Below are 22,520 nucleotides of genomic sequence, written 5' to 3' on the forward strand. Positions count from 1 at the left end.
CCAACCTGACAGAGCTTGAGAGGATCTGCAGAGAGCAATGGGAGAAACTCTCCAAATACAGGTGTGCCAAGCTTGTAGCGTCATATTCAAGAAGACCCGAGGCTGTAATCACTGCCAAAGGTGCTTCAACAAAGTATTGAGTAAAAGGTCTGAATACTTAAGTAAATGTGATATTTCAGTTTTGTTTTTTTATTCTAAATTTCCCAAAATGTTTTAACTGTTTTTGGTTTGTCATTGTGGAGTATTGTGTGTAGATTGATGAAACTTTTTTGAATTTAATCAATTTTTAGAATAAGGCTGTAACATAACAAAATGTGGGAAAAGTCAAGGGGTCTAAATACTTTCCAAAAGCATCAAGTCAGCCTCGCTACCAAGCGGCCTCCTGTCTTTCCTCGCCGGTACTGTACCGGTACTGTACGACAGTTGTTTGAAACTTATCAGACCAGCAAATTACATCACTAGAATACACACATTATTGAGAAAGCAGACAGAATGTGATTACCATTGTTTTATTTATGGAAAAATACAATACATCCATTTCCTTTTATTTCAGAACACATAAGACAACATAATAATACAGTGTTACATGATGGTATGTTTCTAGAAATTAAACCAACATGGATGACAGGTCAATATTCAATATAACAGCACGACTACAGTGTTACATGATGGTATGTTTCTAGAAATTAAACCAACATGGATGACAGGTCAATATAACAGCACCACCTACAATATGCCAATAGTAAAAATGTATATTCATAGAGTGATTTTTAAACGTTTCAACAGAAAAAAAAAGGTGGCTAGGGACTTTTTTTGGACACAGGTATTTTAACATTCCTTTGCCTTCTACACTTAAATTGGTCAAAACATTGCTCCACATAACCTTTTCTGTAATGTACATCAAACATTAAACAATTTAATTATTGATGGGAAATAGAAAAATCTATTTTCTTAAAATAGATCCGAGGCTGTCACTGTTTTAAACTAAGTGAGAATATTGTGTATAATAGCTAATACAATCCTGTTAATTAGAACAATAAATCACAACAGTAATATCATAACAATAAACTTAAATGTCAAACTTTCATTATTCAATCAAATATTATTATGTGTGTATTCAGGGAAGCTATGGAACTAATTTAAAACCTCCCTTAATGTTCAAGTGAGTATGCGCATGATCATGCATGTTCTAGTTTGTGTGTGTGTGTGTGTTTCAGTGTGTGTGTGTGTGTGTGTGTGTGTGTGTGTTTCAGTGTGTGTGCGCGTGTGTGTGTGTGTTTCAGTGTGCGCGTGTGTGTGTGTGTGTGTGTGTGTTTCAGTGTGTGTGTGTGTGTGTGTGTGTTTCAGTGTGTGTGTGTGTTTCAGTGTGTGTGTGTGTGTGTGTGTGTGTGTGTGTGTGTGTGTTTCAGTGTGCGCGTGTGTGTGTGTGTGTGTTTCAGTGTGTGTGTGTGTGTGTGTGTGTGTTTCAGTGTGTGTGTGTGTGTGTGTGTGTGTGTTTCAGTGTGTGTGTGTGTGTGTGTGTGTTTCAGTGTGTGTGTGTGTGTGTGTGTGTGTTTCAGTGTGTGTGTGTGTGTGTGTGTGTGTGTTTCAGTGTGTGTGTGTGTGTGTGTGTGTGTGTGTGTGTGTGTGTGTGTGTGTGTGTGTGTGTGTGTGCACTGTATTATGAGCAGAAGGCAGATTGCAGCTCTTTGAAGGCAGCCCGTCTCTGTTTCCTAATAAGCGCCTGTCTCTTCCGTTCCTCCTGCTCCTCTCGGATCTCAGCCTCAAACTTACTGCCCACCTTCAGAGACTGCACCTGCACCATACAAAACACTATTAGATCTACAGTACAGCCGGGGATTATACAGTGCATTCGGAAAGTATTCAGATCCCTTGACATCTTCCACATTTTGTTACACTACAGCCTTATTCTAAAATGGATCAAATGATTTGTTGTCCTCATCAATCTACATACAATACCCCATAATGACAAAGTGAAAACAGGTTTTTCTAAATGTTTGTAAATGTATATAAAAAAAGCCCAGAGACAGAATTGTGTCGAGGCACAGATCTGGGGAAGGGTACCAAAACATTTATGTAGCATTGAAGATCCCCAAGAACATTATTAAATGGAAGAAGTTTGGAACCACTACGACTCTTCCTAGAGCTGGCCACCCGGCCAAGCTGAGCAATCAGGGGAGAAGGGCCATGGTCAGGGAGGTGACCAAGAACGTGATGGTCACTCTGACAGAGCTTCAAAGTTCCTCTGTGGAGATGGAAGAACCTTCCAGAAGGACAGCCATCTCTGCAGCACTCCACCAATCAGGCCTTTATGGTAGAGTGGCCAGACGGAAGCCACTCCTCAGTAAAATAAACATCACATGACCCGCTTGGAGTTTGCCAAAAGGCACCTAAAGGTCTTTCAAACCATGAGAAACAAGATTCTCTGGTCCGATGAAACCAAGATTGAACTCTTTGGCCTGAATGCCAAGTGTCCCGTTTGGAGGAAACCTGGCACCATCCATACTGTGAAGCACGGTGGTGACAGCATCATGCCTTGGGGATGTTTTTCAGCGGCAGGGACTGGGAGACTAGTCAGGATCGAGGGAAAGATAAACGGAGCAAAGTACAGAGGTTCACCTTCCAACAGGACAATGACCCTAAGCACACAGCCAAGACAACGCAGGAGTGGCTTCGGGACAAGTCTCTGAATGTCCTTGAGTGGCCCAGCCAGAGCCCGGACTTGAACCTGATCGAACATCTCTGAAGGGACCTGACAATAGCTGTTTATTGATGCTCCCCATCCAACCTGATGAGCTTGAGAGGATCTGCAGAGTTGAATGGAAGAAACTCCCCAAATACAGGTGCGCCAAGCTTGTAGCGTCATTTGCAAAAATTTTGAAAAACCTGTTTTTGATTTGTCAATATGGGCTATTGTGTGTGGATTGATGAGGGGAAAAAAACAATTTAATCTATTTTAGAATAAGTCTGAAATGTAACAAAATGTGGAAAACCTCAAGGGGTTTGAATACTTTCAGAATGCACTGTATAACACCACTCTGAATTCCATCACTACTGAATCTGTACCTGAAACGTTAGATCATTTCAATTTACACTGCAAACTCAAAAACAGCACAGAACACACACACAGTCACTGTATTTCTCTTTCTGTCCACTAGAGGTGGATGTGGCCTAAGACATGCTGGTGTACAATCCTGTTATGATGGGAGAGACGAGGAATGAATCAGGCCAGCTAATGCACGTCAGGTCTTAAAATAGCTGAGCGCTTGTGGCCCACCTACTATGACCTGCATTTCCTCAAGTATTCACAACTATACATCTGGGAAACTTAACACACGTCACACACCCTCCCCTTGTCCATTCACCCTGGTTCATCATGGAACACTTAACACACGTCACAAACCCTCACCTTGTCCAATCACCCTGGTTCATCATGGGCAATGATTCTATAATGTTGACACAGCCAACCCTTTTCTCACACATACATACACACACACTCTCTCCTCTTCCTCCATCCCACTCCTACCTTAGCCTCGAAGAAGTCCCGTGCCCTCATGACTCCCTCTGCGGAGACGTCTATCTCAGACAGTCTGGCCAGAGCCATCAGACCACTCTCCTCCTGCAGTTCGCCTGCCGCTGCTCGCCTGAAGATCAGCAGGAACTGGAGGGAAACATCAGGGTGGGGGAGAGAGGCTCAAACAGAACTATTCATACAGTTGAAGTCAGAGGTTTACATACACTTAGGTTGGAGTCATTAAAAATAGTTTTTCAACCACTCCACACATTTCTTGTTAATAAACTACAGTTTTGGCAAGTCGGCATGACACAAGTAATTTTTGCAACAATTGTTTACAGACAGATTATTTCACTGTATCACAATTCCAGTGGGTCAGAAGTTTACATACACTAAGTTGACTGTGCCTTTAAACAGCTTGGAAAATTCCAGAAAATTATGTCATGGCTTTAGAGCTTCTGATAGGCTAATTGACATCATTTGAGTCAATTGGAGGTGTACCTGTGGATGTATTTCAAGGCCTACCTTCAAACTCAGTAACTCTTTGCTTGACATCATGGGAAAATAAAAATAAATCAGCCAAGACCTCAGAAAAACAATTGTAGACCTCCACAAGTCTGGTTCATCCTTGGGAGCAACTTCAAAATGCCTGAAGGTACCACGTTAATCTGTACAAACAATAGTACGCAAGTATAAACACCATGGGACCATGCAGCCGTCATACCGCTCAGGAAGGAGACGCGTTCTGTCTCCTAGAGATGAACGTACTTTGGTGCGAAAAGTGCAAATCAATCCCAAAACAACAGCAAAGAACCTTGTGAAGATGCTGGAGGAAACAGGCACAAAAGTATCTATATCCACAGTAAAACAAGTCCTATATCGACAGAACCTGAAAGGCCGCTCAGCAAGGAAGAAGCAACTGCTCCAAAACCGAAATAAAAAAAGCCAGACTACGGTTTGCAACTGCACATGGGGACAAAGATCGTACTTTTTTGAGAAATGTCCTCTGGTCTGATCAAACAAAAATAGAACTGTTTGGCCATAATGACCATCATTATGTTTGGAGGAAATAGGGGGAGTCTTGCAAGCCGAAGAACACCATCCCAACCGTGAAGCACGGGGTGGCAGCATCATGTTGTGGGGGTGCTTTGCTGCAGGAGGGACTGGTGCACTTCACAAAATAGATGAAATCATGAGGGAGGAAAATGATGTGGATATATTGAAGCAAAATCAAGACATCAGTCAGGAAGTTAAAGCTTGGTCGCAAATGGGTCTTCCAAATGGACAATGACCCCAAGGATACTTCCAAAGTTGTGGCAAAATGGCTTAAGGACAACAAAGTCAAGGTATTGGAGTGTCCATCACAAAGCCCTGACCTCAATCCTATAGAAAATTTGTGGGCAGAACTGAAAAAGCGTGTGCGAGCAAGGAGGCCTAAAAAAACCTGACTCAGTTACACAAGCTCTGCGAGGAGGAATGGGCCAAAATTCACCCAACTTATTGTGGGAAGCTTGTGGAAGGCTAGGTTTGACCCAAGTTAAACAATTTAAAGTCAATGCTATCAAATACTAATTGTGTGTATGTAAACTTCTGACCCACTGGGAATGTGATGAAAGAAATAAAAGATGAAAGAAATAATTCTCTCTACTATTATTCTGGCATTTCACATTCTTAAAATAAAGTGGTGATCCTAACTGACCTAAAACAGGGAATTTTTACTAGGATTAAATGTCAGGAATTGTGAAAAACTGAGTATAAATGTATTTGGCTAAGGTGTATGTAAACTTCTGACTTCAACTGTGTCTATACTTTTTAGGTCAGTAGATTGTAGAATATATACAGGAGTTACAGTGCACTGCATTTGTGAAATAAACAGAATATGTTATTGTAGGTCATAGTAAATTATTTTAGCTGTAAAAACAACTACGAACTGATTTTTTGCCAAATATAGGGTCCTACATTTCCTACATTTCATGTACTGCCACAACGATAGTCTGTCATAACAATCCCTACAAAGCTTCACAACATCAATAAGTACCTAACAGTCTAATATCATAACATCATAGAGAAGTGATAACAGTTCCTTGTAATATCATATAGAAGTGATAACTGGTCCTTGTAATATCATATAGATGTTATAACAACCGTTCGTGTCTGTGGGTTTAGTGTCAGAACTGTCCTCCTATGAGATGTGTTTTCTGTGTGTGACCTTGATGTAGCGACCTGATATCAATCAAATGTATTTTATAAAGCACTTTTTACATCAGCAGTTGTCAAAGTGCTATACTGACACCCAGCCTAAAACCACAAAGCAATTCAGATGTAGAAACATGGTCGCTAGGAAAAACTCCCTAGAAAGGCAGGTACCTAGGAAGACACCTAGAGAGGAACCAGGCTCAGAAGGGTGATAGAATCCCCCATCTAGCCTGACCACTAGTGGTCCTAGGGACTGTGCTGTGTAATGGGATATGTCTGTGTGAAACTCAGCTACTGCAATCAGGAGAATGAGAGGCAGAGAGAAGCAAGGATTGGGCTTTAGTCAATGCCTCAGAGCTCAAACCAAACAGAGTCTTTGTATCTCTGTTCAGCTGCCCCTATCACCTGTTAAACCCTGTGAGTATGTGAGAGAGAAGGAGAAAGAGGGGGTAGGAAAGATACGGCTAGAGGGGGGGGTAGGAAAGATACAGAGGGGGGGGGGGTAGGAAAGATACAGAGGGAGGGGGGTAGGAAAGATACGGCGAGAGGGGGGGGTAGGAAAGATACGGAGAGAGGGGGGGGTGGGAAAGATACGGAGAGAGGGGGGGGTGGGAAAGATACGGAGAGAGGGGGGGGTGGGAAAGATACGGAGAGAGAGGGGAGTGGGAAAGATACGGAGAGAGGGGGGAGTAGGAAAGATACGGAGAGAGGGGGGAGTAGGAAAGATACGGAGAGAGGGGGGAGTAGGAAAGATACGGAGAGAGGGGGGGTAGGAAAGATACGGAGAGAGGGGGGGGGTAGGAAAGATACGGAGAGAGGGGGGGGGTAGGAAAGATACGGAGAGAGGGGGGGGGTAGGAAAGATACGGAGAGAGGGGGGGGGTAGGAAAGATACGGAGAGAGGGGGGGGGTAGGAAAGATACGGAGAGAGGGGGGGGGTAGGAAAGATACGGAGAGAGGGGGGGGGTAGGAAAGATACGGAGAGAGGGGGGGGGTAGGAAAGATACGGAGAGAGGGGGGGGGTAGGAAAGATACGGAGAGAGGGGGGGGGTAGGAAAGATACGGAGAGAGGGGGGGGTAGGAAAGATACGGAGAGAGGGGGGGGTAGGAAAGATACGGAGAGAGGGGGGGGGTAGGAAAGATACAGAGAGAGGGGGGGGTAGGAAAGATACGGAGAGAGGGGGGGTAGGAAAGATACGGAGAGAGGGGGGGGTAGGAAAGATACGGAGAGAGGGGGGGTAGGAAAGATACGGAGAGAGGGGGGGGGTAGGAAAGATACGGAGAGAGGGGGGGTAGGAAAGATACGGAGAGAGGGGGGGGTAGGAAAGATACGGAGAGAGGGGGGGGTAGGAAAGATACGGAGAGAGGGGGGGTAGGAAAGATACGGAGAGAGGGGGGGTAGGAAAGATACGGAGAGAGGGGGGGGTAGGAAAGATACGGAGAGGGGGGGGGTAGGAAAGATACGGAGAGAGGGGGGGGTAGGAAAGATACGGAGAGGGGGGGGGTAGGAAAGATACGGAGAGAGGGGGGGTAGGAAAGATACGGAGAGAGGGGGGGGGTAGGAAAGATACGGAGGTAGGGGGGGGTAGGAAAGATACGGAGAGAGGGGGGTAGGAAAGATACGGAGAGAGGGGGGGTAGGAAAGATACGGAGAGAGGGGGGTAGGAAAGATACAGAGAGAGGGAGGGCAGTAAGAAGGTTGAGAGAGGGGGAAGGAAATAGAAGGAGAGAGAGGGAGGGGAGGAGGAGGTAGAAGGGGAGATAGGTCATGGGAGGGGGCTGAGGCTAAGTCATGCAGAAGTGTGCTACCTGTCGTAATCAGTTTCTCTCGCTCTCAATTCAATGCAATTCAAAGGGTTTTATTGGCATGGGAAACATATGTTTACATTGCCAAAGCAAATGAAATAGACAAGAAATAAAAAGGAAATAAACAATTCAAAATGAACAGTAAACATCACACACACAAAAGTTTTTAAATAATAGACAAACGTTATAACAATGTGAAAATAGTTGAAGTATGAACGAGAACATAAACATAAATATGGGTTGTATTTACAATGGTGTTTATGCTCCACTAGTTACCCTTTTCTTGTGGCAACAGGGCACAAAAATTACTGCAGTGATGGCACACTGTTGTATTTCACCTAATAGATATGGGAGTTTATCAAAATTGGATTTGTTTTCAAATTCTTTAGGGGTGTGTGTAAACTGAAGGAAATATGTGTCGCTGGTATGGTCATACATTTGTCAGGAGGTTAGGAAGTTCAGCTCGGTTTCCACCTCATTTTGTGGGCAGTGGGCCATGCTCACAGAGTCTGTACATAGTCAAAGCTTTCCTTAATTTGGGGTCAGTTACAGTGGTCAGGTATTCTGCCACTGTGTACTCTGTTTAGGGCCAAATAACATTCAAGTTTGCTCTGTTTTTTGTATTATTCTTTCCAATGTGTCAAGTAACTATCTTTTTGTTTAATTGTGTTTGTAAGTAGAGTCTCCATACCAGCTGGCAGAGGGGACTCTTCTCCAGGTTCTCTCTCTCTCCCCCCCCCCCCCCCTCCTCCTCCTCCCCATACACTCGCAGAGTGATAATGAGACGCACCCTTTTACAGACTGTCCTGAAGGGAGTACAGAGCCTTCAGAAAGTATTCATACTCCTTGACTTAGTCCACATTTTGTTGTGTTACAGCCTGAATTCAAAATTGATTTTTACAATACCCCATAATGAGAAAGTGAAAACATGTTTTAAGAAATGTTTGCACATTTATTCAAATGAAATACAGAAATATCTAATTTACAGCATTCACACCCCTGAGTCAATAATTTGTAGAAGCACCTTTGGCAGCGTTTAAAGCTGTGAGTCTTTCTGGGTAAGTCTCTAAGAGTTTTCCACACTTGGATTGTGCAACATTTACCCATTATTCTTTCCAAAATTATTCAAGCTCTGTCAAATTGGTTGTTGATCATTGCTAGACACCATTTTCAGGTCTTGCCATAGATTTTCTAGCATATTTAAGTCAAAACTGTATCTCGGCCACTCAGGAACATTCACTGTCTTCTTGGTAAGCAACTCCAGTGTAGATTTGGCCTTATGTTTTAGGTTATTGTCCACTGAAAGGTGAATTCACCTCACAGTGTCTGGTGGAAACCAGACTGAACTAGGTTTTCCTCTAGGATTTTGCCTGTTCTTAGCTCCATTCCATTTATTTTTTATCCTGAAAAACTCCCCTGTCCTTAACGATATCAAGCATACCCATAACATGATGCAGCCACCACTATCCTTGAAAATATGGAGAGTGGTACTCAGTCATGTGTTGTATTGGATTTTCCCCAAACATAACACTTTGTATTCAGGACAAAAAGTGAATTACTTCGTCACATTTTTTTTCAGTATTACTTTAATGCCTTGTTTCAAACAGGATGCCTGTTTTTGAATATTTGTATTGTGTACAGGTTTCCTTCTTTTCACTCTGTCAACTAGGTTAGTATTGTGGAGTAACTATAATGGTGTTGATCCATCCTCAGTTTTCTCCTGTCACAGCCATTAAACTATGTAACTATTTTAAAGTCCCCATTGGCCTCATGGTGAAATCCCTCAGCGGTTTCCTTCCTCTCCGTCAACTGAGTTAGGAAGGACGCCTGTATCTTTGCAGTGACTGGGTGTATTGATACACCATCCAAAATGTAATTAAAAACTTCACAATGCTCAAAGGGATATTCAATGTCTGCTTTTTTTTATTTTTCCCCATCTACGTACCAATAGGTGCCGTTCTTTGTGAGACATTGGAAAACCTCCCTGGTCTTTGTGGTTGAATCTGTGTATGAAATTCACTGTTCGACTGATGAACCTTACAGATAATTGTATGTGTGGGGTACAGAGATGAGGTAGTCAATTAAAAATCATGTTAAACATTATTATTGTACACAGAGTGAGTCCATGCAACTTATTAAGTCACTTGTTAAGCACAATTATACTCCTGAACTTATTTAGGCTTGCCATAACAAAGGGGTTGAATACTTATTGACTCAAGACATTTCAAATTTAAATGTTTTATTAATTTGTAAACATTTCACAAACATAATTCCACTTTGACACTATGGGGTATTTTGTGCAGGCCAGTGACAAAACAAAATTCAGCCTGTAACACAACAAAATGTGGAAAAACTCAAGGAGAGTGAATACCTTCTGAAGGCCCTGTATGTGTTACTGCAGTTAAAAAAGACACACTGTAATTAACAGGCCTTGTGAGGCATTGACTCACTCAGGCACACACACAGGGACATTGACATGGAAGTAGACAGCACACTACACACACCTCTCTGTAGCTCAGCTTGCTGTCGAAGTCCTCATCCACCTCCCTGATCATGTTCTTGAGGCCCAGGTGGGTCTGAGGAGCTCCCAGCTTCTCCATCATCAGCTTCAACTCCATCAGGTCTATGAAGCCGTCCTTACCACTGTCAAACCTACAGCGAGAGGAGGGTAGATCAATGAACTTACATTATAACATCACAACTTTATGAAGCCGTCCTTACCACTGTCAAACCTACAGAGAGGTGTGTCTACATACAGCCAGGGAAAGAGGAAGGTACACAGACATTACACTACCTCACATTAAATTACCAGGAGAGGAAACACGTCCATTCTGTCATAAAGGACAAAAGCGATGGCCATAGATAGTTATATAGCCAACAACTAGAGGTGTTTCTCATGGTCAGGTCAAATGCTCAGAAAAACCTCATGGAAGATATGTGCCAAATCTTTTCTAAGTTCAGCCAAGACTGGCTGACAGGCCCAATGTGGTGAAAGGCATCTATACCCTGAGTCTGACCAGAAGGCCACATCTAGGCATAGAGATACAGACCCTAAGCCTGCCAATGACATTAAAACACACACACACACACACACAGAGAGGAGAGAGAGACATGTTATGAGGTCGGTCCGATGTCAGGAATAGTGATGCGAGTGGTTGACACTAACCAGACAGCTACCTTTGCTTGACTGACACACACAAACACCAACTTTCCCTGATCAATCACAGTTAAACACAACACACTCTTTGTCATCAGACAAACAGATGAATCAAGGGTGTTGGGGGTCCTAGATAAACAGATCAAGGGAGTAATTGAAAAACAGAGAGAGATGACTGAGTGAGATGGAGATAGAGCAGAAGTGTGTGTGTGTGTGTGTGTGTGTGTGTGTGTGTGTGTGTGTGTGTGTGTGTTTGTGTGTGTGGGGGGGGGGGGGGGGGGGGCTGCAAGGACTCTGTCTGTCTATCTGACACAAGAAGTATTTATAGATACTTTCACACAGCTGTTCGAGAGGCACTGGATCTGGGTGTGAGTGAGGAAACACACACACTCTCTCTCTCTCACACAGACACACACACACTCTCTCTCTCTCACACAGACACACACACACACACTCAAACGCACGCACGCAAACACACACGTGTGCTCCTATCTGCCGACGCCTGAATGTAGGAGTGTAATCTGGTCAGACCAGAGACCAAAAAGAGAGAGAGGTCATTTTTTCAGGCTAACTCTTCAAAAGTCCATAGGAACTAAACCCCCTCCCTTCAAAACAACCTGATTTAGGACTGTTAACTTTCTAACAATCAGCCTAAAGATATCATCATCATCTCAGTAGCACAAAGGACCACTGATCTGAACCCCACCCATCACTTTAAAGAGAACGTTCTTTGCTTACGCCTAACACCCATCCCAAATAAATCACTGATGCTGATACAACCCCCCAATGAAACACATTTTGTCCTGTTGAACATCAATCTACATCCACCCAATACTGTAACCCACCCAATACTGTAACCCACCCAATACTGTAACCCACCCAACACTGTTACCCACCCAACACTGTAACCCACCCAACACTGTAACCCACCCAACACTGTAACCCACCCAACACTGTAACCCACCCAATACTGTAACCCACCCAACACTGTAACCCACCCAACACTGTAACCCACCCAACACTGTAACCCACCCAATACTGTTACCCACCCAATACTGTAACCCACCCAACACTGTAACCCACCCAACACTGTAACCCACCCAACACTGTAACCCACCCAACACTGTAACCCACCCAACACTGTAACCCACCCAACACTGTAACCCACCCAACACTGTAACCCACCCAACACTGTAACCCACCCAACACTGTAACCCACCCAACACTGTAACCCACCCAACACTGTAACCCACCCAACACTGTTACCCACCCAACACTGTAACCCACCCAACACTGTAACCCACCCAACACTGTAACCCACCCAATACTGTAACCCACCCAACACTGTAACCCACCCAACACTGTAACCCACCCAATACTGTAACCCACCCAACACTGTAACCCACCCAACACTGTAACCCACCCAACACTGTAACCCACCCAACACTGTAACCCACCCAACACTGTTACCCACCCAACACTGTAACCCGCCCAATACTGTAACCCACCCAACACTGTTACCCACCCAACACTGTAACCCACCCAACACTGTTACCCACCCAACACTGTTACCCACCCAACACTTTTATTCCTGTTCGTGTCCCTGTCAAGCGTGCTGAATTACTTTTCCCCATATTCATTCCCATCAAACACAAGCGCACATGCACACGCACACTTCCTGCCGTCTGTGTTCTAGGACAGCTGGTTTTGTTTGGTCCTCCACAGCTGACCAGTATGACAACTGTTCACAGCAACTGATGACCACAGAGCAGCTTAGCAACTGTCCCCTGTACATACAGGACTCACTCCACAGCTTAGTGACAGGTCCTAGTCCAGCTCCTCTGCGTGGCAAGTCAGTATCTCACAACAACATGTTATGCTGAAAGAACAGAAAGTACTGCCTCTGACTAGGCAGGTTATGATCATTAAAATACTACTCTGGGCTACTATTACCGCCCCAGCTTTCTACCACAATCTACCGCTGACGAAAGCTTTGACGTAACATAGATAAGACTGAAAGGCTGTCTGGCTATCAAAAAACTCAAAAGTGAAATGTTGCAAGAAAACAACAGTGTTGTGGAATGTCTTCGTTTGTAAGGGAGTGGTGCCACAGCTACGGTCCATGGTCAGGACTTATTGTCCCACAGCTAACTTCCTGCAGTATGGTAATTATAGATACCAATGCTTTTGGCATGGACACTGTATTTTTGGATCTTTCTCTCGCTCCCTCTCTCTCCCCCTCTTTCCCTCTCCCTCTCACCAGCTCTCTCCCCTTCTCTCCTCCCTCTCACCATCTCGGTCCCCTTCTCTCTCTCTCTCTCTCTCTCAGCAGGAGTGTATTCAGGTCACTCCTGCAGCTATAGGGTGTTCTAGTGTCTGAGTGAAGATGGAGCAGGTAAGAGCCGGCTGATAGAGCTACATCCTCATCTCTAATGCAGCCTGTTTTAGACCAGCGTCAGGCTAGTGCACGTGTCTGTGCATTTTCACCCCGGACACAGAGATACTTGTGGACTCTGAGGGAGAAAACCGAGAAATTTGTGAAAAAGTCGTCCCTCAGAAATCACAGTGACTAACGCATTACCATCAGAGGCTGTTTTTCGATCAGTGACTCGATCAAAAGTCAGAATTGTGACTACACTCTTAGAAAAAAGGGTTCCAAAAGGGTTCATCTGTTGTCCCCATAGGATAACCATTTGTGGTTCCAGGTAGAACTATTTAGTGTTCCATGTAGAACCCTCTGTGTAAAGGGTTCTATATAGAATTCAAAAGGATTCTACCTGGAACCAAAAAGGGTTATCTTAAGGGGACAGCCGAAGAACCCTTTTAGGTTCTAGATAGCACATATTTTTCTAAGAGTGTAGTGTTGATGATGAGTATGAGTTATGCAGAGTTAACTTCTCATGGCTGGGGGCAGTATTGAGTAGCTTGGATGAATAAGGTGCCCAGAGTAAACTGCCTGCTACTCAGTCCCAGAAGCTAAGATATGCAAAGTATTAGTATATTTGGATAGAAAACACTCTGAAGTTTCTAAAACTGTTTGAATGATGTCTGTGAGTATAACAGAACTCATATGGCAGGCAAAAACCTGAGAAAAAATCCAACCAGGGAGTTGGAAATCTGAGGTTTGTAGCTTTTCAACTCATCGCCTATTGAATAGACAGTGAGAAATTGGTCATATTGCACTTCCTAAGGCTTCCACTAGATGTCAACAGTCTTTAGAACCTTGTTTGATGCTTCTACTGAGAAGGAGGGGGGAATGAGGGCTCTGAGTCAGGGGTCTGGCAGAGTGCCATGAGCTGACCACGCGCGTTCACGTGAGAGTTAGCATTGCATTTCTGAAGACATAGGAATTCTCCGGTTGAAACATTATTGAAGATTTGACAAAAACATCCTAAAGATTGATTCTATACATCGTTTGACATGTTTCTACGGTCTGTAACGGAACTTTTGGACTTTGTCTGCTCGCGCCTCATGAATTTGGATTACTGGGCTAAACGCGCGAACAAAAAGGAGGTATTTGGACATAAATGATGTACTTTATCGAACAAATCAAACATTTATTGTGGAACTGGGATTCCTGGGAGTGCATTCTGATGAAGATCATCAAAGGTAAGTGAATATTTATAACGCTATTTCTGACTTCTGTTGACTCCAACATGGTTTTGTTCTCTGAGCGCTGTACTCAGATTATTGCATGGTTTGCTTTTTCCGTAAAGTTCTTTTGAAATCTGACACAGCGGTTGCATTAAGGAGAAGTATATCTCTAATTCTGTGCATAACACTTGTATCTTATATTAAAGTTTATGATGACTATTTCTCTAAATAAATGTGGCTCTCTGCAAAATCACCGGATGTTTTGGAAGCAAAACATTACTGAACGCAACGCGCCAATGTACACTGAGATTTTTGGATATAAATATGCACTTTATCGAACAAAATCTACATGTATTGTGTAACATGAAGTCCTATGAGTGTCATTTGATGAAGATCATCAAAGGTTAGTGATTAATTTTATCTCTATTTCTGCTTTTTGTGACTCCTCTCTTTGGCTGGAAAAATGGCTGTGTTTTTCTGTGACTAGGTACTGACCTAACATAATCGTTTGGTGTGCTTTCGTCGTAAAGCCTTTTTGAAATCGGACACTGTGGTGGGATTAACAACAAGTTTATCTTTAAAATGGTGTGAAATACTTGTATGTTTGAGGAATTTTAATTATAAGATTTCTGTTTGAATTTGTCGCCCTGCACTTTCACTGGCTGTTGTCAAATCGATCCTGTTAACGGGAACTTAGCCGATCTCAGCCATAAGAGGTTAAAAGGCAGGGAAGGGTTAAGGCCTCTAGAATGCAGAGAAAGCGGTTGAGTGACTGGGGCAGGTGCAGCATCAGGGAAGAGAGAGAGGGTGAGGAGGGCAGGTGCAGCATCAGGGAAGAGAGAGAGGGTGAGGAGGGCAGGTGCAGCATCAGGGAAGAGAGAGAGGGTGAGGAGGGCAGGTGCAGCATCAGGGAAGAGAGAGAGGGTGAGGAGGGTAGACCAAAAGATGATGGGGTGAGGCAGAGTGTAAAGGGGTGAGAGAAGAGGCATAATTTAGGATGGAATGGCCCGGCCCTGCCATCAATCTAGCCTACCCCCGCTTAGAACATTCCAAAGTGCCCCCTCCCTGGCCCTCATCCCAACTAGGCTCTGCCACCACGACTGCATTCAAGCAAACTTTAGGACACAGACAGACTGGCCACTGTCTAATCAGTGTGCCCCTGCTGAGCATGTGTCTCACCCACATCTAGGTTACCCACCAGTGGCTAGGTCAGAGGGTCAAGTACTCTGCATGCAAAGCTAAGGACAGCAGGGGGAGATGAAAGACAGATTGGGTAGATAAAGGAAGCAGTGTCCACTCAGAAAATAATGAGTCAGGCAAAGACAGCACATCTGACCTCTCCGCTTCAGCCAATGAAAAGCCTACAGAGAGACGATAGGATAACCTAAGGAAATGGAGGTTCGCAGCACTTCAACTCATTGTGGTCTAATTGATCATCAAGGTCTGAGCTTTGCACTGAAACCAAACTCTAAAGCATGACAGTCTATACTTATGACACGGGTGGGTAATGCAGCCACACGTGTCTATCATGTGTGGGTAATGCTGCAACATGTGTCTATCACGGGTGGGTAATACTGCAACACATGTCTATCCTGAATGGGTAATGCTGCAACATGTTTATCATGGGTGGGTAATGCTGCAACACATGTCTATCATGAGTGGGTAATGCTGCAACACGTGTCTATCCTGAATGGGTAATGCTGCAACACGTGTCTATCATGAGTGGGTAATGCTGCAACACGTGTCTATCCTGAATGGGTAATGCTGCAACACAGGTTTATCATGGGTGGGTAATGTTGCAACACATGTCTATCATGGGTGGGTAATGCTGCAACACATGTCTATCCTGAATGGGTAATGCTGCAACACGTGTCTATCCTGAATGGGTAATACTGCAACACATGTCTATCCTGAATGGGTAATGCTGCAACATGTCTATCATGAGTGGGTAATGCTGCAACACGTGTCTATCCTGAATGGGTAATGCTGCAACACGGGTTTATCATGGGTGGGTAATGCTGCAACACATGTCAATCACGGACATATGTCTAGGAAGTGCCCCAGTGATGGCTATAGGAGAGATGATTAAAACCTGCCCCAGGCAGAATAGCTTGAGAGCCATAGAGAGAAGAGAGAGGAAGAAGAGAGGGGGGCAAAAGAGATGGAGATAGAGGACACATTCAACCAACACCCAACAGAATAGAGAATCTGGGGCAGTGTGTGTGGGTGAGAGAGAGAGGCATGTTTACAAAATGTTTCTTCATGAGCGCATCTAAGTGCATGTTTGTCAATGTGAGGCATGTTCAAGTAAATTCACTCAATCAACCCAACGTCCTCCTAAAGAAATAGGTTGATACCAAGCCCCCTTCCTCTGTGAACCATATCCCCCTCTACTTACTGAGTCTTCCATTCCAACTGTGCTGAGAGCTAAATTAGGCCAAACTCAAATGTAAAACTCAAGTTTAAATAAATAGTCCTGGAAAAACTGCAGTATCACTGCATCAACCCACCAATCAATATCCTTCTCTACACTGTTTTCACACACACCTGTAGCTACAAAGCCACAGATGAACTGGAACAAAAGTATTAAATGTCCTCAAGTTCAATGTCTCCAACAGAAATGCAAGTAGTCTCCCCTATAGCTCTGAAGTAGTCTCCCCTATATCTCTTAAGCTCTTAAGTAGTCTCCCCTATAGCTCTGAAGTAGTCTCCCCTATAGCTCTGAGCAAATACAGTACATGGACACTACTAGTCTCACAAGCAAAGGCTGTCCAGTCTCAATCTCCCCTCACCAGAGAAACACTGTATACAGTAAAGTCTACTCTCGTCAGTGGTCCCCCCCTCACACACACACACACACACACACACACACACACACACACACACACACACACACACACACACACACACACAAAGATGCCATTATCGCACAGGAGAGGGGGTGTCACTGGGGACCCAGTGTTTGAGAAGAGTGGCCCTTGTCCCTCCAGTGAAAAAAGACTGTTGCACAATGACTGTACAGTTCCATTGGCCCAGGAGAAAACATTATTCTGGCCTGGTACAGAGGATGTCAGTAAAGCCTAGTATAGCCTCATATCCCCCCACTGGGTCCACAAATTTCCTAAAGGGTTGGTGCTGCAGAGACTGGAGTGACAAAGCAGGCTCTAGACACACGCACGCACGCACACACACACGCACACAGCAGGTTATTACAGTACATAGTCTATGAGAGGATTAAATGAGAGGTAGAGAAAAAAGGGGGGATTCGCCCTATACAATAATAACACTAGGCTAGCAACCTAGAGATGAATTATTGTCATGTAAGCAACATAGGGCCATGTATTATTCATATCTATTCATGGCAGAAATGGAAAGTGTTGAAGGCTAGATGAAGACCATTCAGTCTGAAGTTCCACAACAATTTAACTCCACAAGCAGTAGACAGAGGTCACTCAGCAATCTCAGTTCACCTTGTCAATTCTGTGTTCAGTAAGTTGTCTCTGACATAATATATAGGCTTCATCTCTTTATCACAGTGATCTGAATCAATCCCTCATGCCCACTCAATACCTTGCCTGGATGTGACTAGCCTACAACATGCATAGTGGAGTCCAGGGAACAAAGTAACACTTTTAGGCTTTTTCTTATTACGAAAAGGCTATTGATGTTAGATGAATAATATTTCATACAAACAACATATAGATTAACTACATTTCTAAGACATACCAGTTTTACAATTCAACCCAAAGTGGTGGGAGTAAAACATTACAATTGACACAGTATCCGGGATGAAACGTAACAGGCTGCAGAGTTAAATGTAACACCGTCTTCAATGGTAAAAATGATGGACAAATAAAAAAGTATGATTTGAAACTGATATTTTGATGATAATACACAAAAATGTTAAATAAATATTTCCAATTGATATTTTAGGCATGTCACATTGGCCAAAAAGGGAGTAGCCAAAATGAATATATATATAAAGATCTTTTTAGCATTCAAGTCTGAATTTGACTTTTTTATTTCTAAGGTATTATCTTAATTGTATTGCTAAACTTGATATAAAGAAGTGACATTTTCTATAATTATGTGAATGTGTATAAATATTATGTACGATTTTCAGTACCTTGTTACATACAAACACCCCCCACAAAATACAATAACAATTATTGTCATCAACTATACCAATCAAAAGACCCCATCTTACTGATAAAAGTATACATGTTTAAATACATGGAGAATGGTTCTACAGGTATATTACCAAAAAAAGAGAGGCGGCAAGTATATTCAAAAAGACAATAGATCATTGATGGATTTAAACTAACCGCATTAGGCATATATACACACTAAGCATGCATTAACACATTTCATAACATCTTTCTAAATAGTCTCTAATTTGAGTTATTAAACTGTTACAGTACAACTGATCCGCTGTTACTTTGTTCACCGGTCTCCCCTACAGACAAAACTAAGGACACCTCTTTATCAAGTCAAGTCACAACATAGGCTATAACCATTGCCACAAGAATGATATAAGAATGATATTCAAATGTTGTATTTTTTATTAGCCTACCGTTTGAAAATGTTCTCCATGTCTTTGATCTGTTTGCGGGAGAATTCTTTGAATTCCGTGGAGGGGTTGAATACCTTGGCTTGCTTGGGCGCCGCGTTCCCATTGTTAATGTCCAGTCTCCGGGTGAGTTTCGCCGTGAGTTCCGATGTGGCATCATTGACAATGACCACCACCGCTTTTTCCTGCTGCTCGGGGACAGAGTCGCTCGGTTTCACCGTGGTCTCCTCTGGTGCACACGGGTTGAATTGGGGAGCCTGCTCTGCGGCCATCCTGGGCTGTAGTTTCCTCGCCAATTCGTCCGATGCCATGCTGCGTAGGATACTTTTTGACTTGATGCGATGGGAGCGTGTGCCTAGCACTCAGGGTGGTCAGCTGTGTCTGTCAGCTCGTGACTCTGAGCTCCTCTCAACCTGGACAGTTTCGAGGAGGCGGAGCACAACCGAGCATCAGCATCAAAGCATAAATTGAGCTATATTACAGCATCTGAAACCAACCACAGGCGAACCCAAACAAATAAGAGCATAAAAGGGTCAACACGAGCAGTCAAGTTGTTGTTAAATGAACTGCTTGATGGATAATTTCTTTGATTTTGGCTAGTATTTGAGAGACATTCTTGGTATGTTTACTTGGTCATCCTTTTTATCGAACCTAATTATTATAGCGGTGACGCAGGTACTAAAATGTAGCCTCCGTCAAAAAAGGAACTACGGAGGGAAAAAAATTCTGCGTTGGCCGGGAATCGAACCCGGGTCAACTGCTTGGAAGGCAGCTATGCTCACCACTATACCACCAACGCTCAACCGTTACAACATGAATCCTTTCTTACTTTAGAGACGCATTGGAGTTGATCTGAACATAACTTCGTAGTTGCCATTATTGTTTACATGTTATATGCTCAAATAGCACGACTACCATTACTGAAAAAGCGGAGATATAGTGTCAGTCAAACAAGTGTGGATTGACAAACAAAACAGTAACGTTAGCCACATTAATAGGGAGGACCGGCTAAAATAGTCATGGCCTAGCGAACTAGCTAAATCTCAGCCTGCCAAGAAAGATGTATGATCTAGCTAAATGAAGAAAGGTCATCATCTACTTCCATGTTCTGTGCAAAACAAACAGGCAGGAAAAATGCACCCCTTGCCTCCCACCTATATGTACTGGAGTAATAGCTTAATGAAAATGTACCATTAGATCTAAACTGATGCCCTCAATCTCACACAAAATATCAAGGAACCTACCAGGTACAAGCCTAAATCCGTAACCCTGGGCACCCTCTTAGATATCATCCTGACCAATTTGCCCTCTAAATACACCTCTGCTGTCTTCAACCAGGATCTCAGTGATCACTGCCTCATTGCCTGTGTCCGTAATGGGTCCGCGGTCAAACGACCACCCCTCATCACTGTCAAACGCTCCCTAAAACACTTCAGCAAGCAGGCCTTTCTAATCGACCTAGCCCGGGTATCCTGGAAGGATATTGACCTCATCCTGTCAGTAGAGGATGCTGGTTGCTCTTTAAAAGCCCCATTCAAAAAATGTAGAACTAAGAACAGATATAGACCTTGGTTCACCCCAGACTTGACTGCCCTTGACCAGCACAAAAACATCCTGTGGCGTTCTGCATTAGCATCGAATAGCACCGGCGATATGCAACTTTTCAGGGAAGTCAGGAACCAATATACACAGTCAGTTAGGAAAGCTAAGGCTAGCTTTTTCAAACAGAAATTTGCATCCTGTAGCACTAATTGCAAAAAGTTTTAAAGTATCCGGGTAACTACTTCTCAGACAGAGTTCAGTGTGTCAAATCGGAGGGCCTGTTGTCCGGACCTCTGGCATTCTCTTTGGGGGTTCCACAGGGCACAATTCTCGGGCCGACTCTTTTCTCTGTATATATCAATGATCTTGCTCTTGCTGCTGGTGATTCTCTGATCCACCTCTACACAGACAACACCATTCTGTATACTTCTGGCCCTTCTTTGGACACTGTGTTAACTAACCTCCAAACGAGCTTCAATGCCATACAACACTCCTTCTGTGGCCTCCAACTGCTATTAAATGCTAGTAAAACTAAATGCATGCTCTTCAAGCGTTCCAGCAGGTATATCTCACTGATCATCCCCAATGCCAACACCTCATTTGGCAGCCTTTCCTTCCAGTTCTCTGCTGCCAGTGACTGGAACGAATATAGTGTCAGTCAAACAAGTGTGGATTGACAAACAAAACAGTAACGTTAGCCACATTAATAGGGAGGACCGGCTAAAATAGTCATGGCCTAGCGAACTAGCTAAATCTCAGCCTGCCAAGAAAGATGTATGATCTAGCTAAATGAAGAAAGGTCATCATCTACTTCCATGTTCTGTGCAAAACAAACAGGCAGGAAAAATGCACCCCTTGCCTCCCACCTATATGTACTGGAGTAATAGCTTAATGAAAATGTACCATTAGATCTAAACTGATGCCCTCAATCTCACACAAAATATCAAGGAACCTACCAGGTACAAGCCTAAATCCGTAACCCTGGGCACCCTCTTAGATATCATCCTGACCAATTTGCCCTCTAAATACACCTCTGCTGTCTTCAACCAGGATCTCAGTGATCACTGCCTCATTGCCTGTGTCCGTAATGGGTCCGCGGTCAAACGACCACCCCTCATCACTGTCAAACGCTCCCTAAAACACTTCAGCAAGCAGGCCTTTCTAATCGACCTAGCCCGGGTATCCTGGAAGGATATTGACCTCATCCTGTCAGTAGAGGATGCTGGTTGCTCTTTAAAAGCCCCATTCAAAAAATGTAGAACTAAGAACAGATATAGACCTTGGTTCACCCCAGACTTGACTGCCCTTGACCAGCACAAAAACATCCTGTGGCGTTCTGCATTAGCATCGAATAGCACCGGCGATATGCAACTTTTCAGGGAAGTCAGGAACCAATATACACAGTCAGTTAGGAAAGCTAAGGCTAGCTTTTTCAAACAGAAATTTGCATCCTGTAGCACTAATTGCAAAAAGTTTTAAAGTATCCGGGTAACTACTTCTCAGACAGAGTTCAGTGTGTCAAATCGGAGGGCCTGTTGTCCGGACCTCTGGCATTCTCTTTGGGGGTTCCACAGGGCACAATTCTCGGGCCGACTCTTTTCTCTGTATATATCAATGATCTTGCTCTTGCTGCTGGTGATTCTCTGATCCACCTCTACACAGACAACACCATTCTGTATACTTCTGGCCCTTCTTTGGACACTGTGTTAACTAACCTCCAAACGAGCTTCAATGCCATACAACACTCCTTCTGTGGCCTCCAACTGCTATTAAATGCTAGTAAAACTAAATGCATGCTCTTCAAGCGTTCCAGCAGGTATATCTCACTGATCATCCCCAATGCCAACACCTCATTTGGCAGCCTTTCCTTCCAGTTCTCTGCTGCCAGTGACTGGAACGAATTGCAAAAATCGCTGAAGCTGGAGACTTATATTTCCCTCACCAACTTTAAACATCAGCTATCTGAGCAGCTAACCGATCGCTGCAGCTGTACATAGTCCATCTGTAAATAGCCCACACATCAGGACAAGAGAGACACCACAACACTACATAAAAAGAGACCTAAGACAACAACATAGCATGGCAGCAACACATGAAAACACAGCATGGTAGCAGCACAACATGTAAACAACATGGTAGCAG

General features: G+C 43.8%; 1 protein-coding gene and 1 non-coding gene across 2 annotated transcripts; both read right to left on the reverse strand.

The window, feature by feature from the left end:
• Window positions 1-1,613: 1,613 nt before the first annotated feature.
• On the reverse strand, window positions 1,614-19,196 carry LOC120029095 (EF-hand domain-containing protein D2-like). Its single transcript, XM_038974398.1, has 4 exons — window positions 18,840-19,196; window positions 10,020-10,167; window positions 3,527-3,661; window positions 1,614-1,795 (listed from the first exon to the last, which is right to left on the reverse strand). Exons 1-4 carry the CDS (start codon window positions 19,145-19,147, stop codon window positions 1,661-1,663), a joined length of 726 nt encoding a protein of 241 aa, XP_038830326.1. The 5' UTR covers window positions 19,148-19,196; the 3' UTR covers window positions 1,614-1,660.
• Window positions 19,197-19,563: 367 nt separating this feature from the next.
• On the reverse strand, window positions 19,564-19,635 carry trnag-ucc. The gene has a single exon. It is a non-coding gene; the product is annotated as a tRNA-Gly (tRNA).
• Between the last annotated feature and the right edge of the window lie 2,885 nt (window positions 19,636-22,520).

This window comes from Salvelinus namaycush, chromosome 34, assembly GCF_016432855.1.
Source record: "Salvelinus namaycush isolate Seneca chromosome 34, SaNama_1.0, whole genome shotgun sequence".
NCBI classification, from domain to species: domain Eukaryota; kingdom Metazoa; phylum Chordata; class Actinopteri; order Salmoniformes; family Salmonidae; genus Salvelinus; species Salvelinus namaycush.

Bases quoted from the DNA above. Each gene is read 5' to 3' on its own strand.
- LOC120029095 (XM_038974398.1), bottom strand. From the start codon at position 19,147: ATGGCATCGGACGAATTGGCGAGGAAACTACAGCCCAGGATGGCCGCA. The intron at 10,168-18,839 runs GTAGGCTAATAA...CTCTCGCTGTAG, and splicing joins ATGGAGAACATTTTCAAACG to GTTTGACAGTGGTAAGGACG. The intron at 3,662-10,019 runs GTGTGTGTAGTG...GTTTCCCTCCAG, and splicing joins GCAAGCTGAGCTACAGAGAG to TTCCTGCTGATCTTCAGGCG.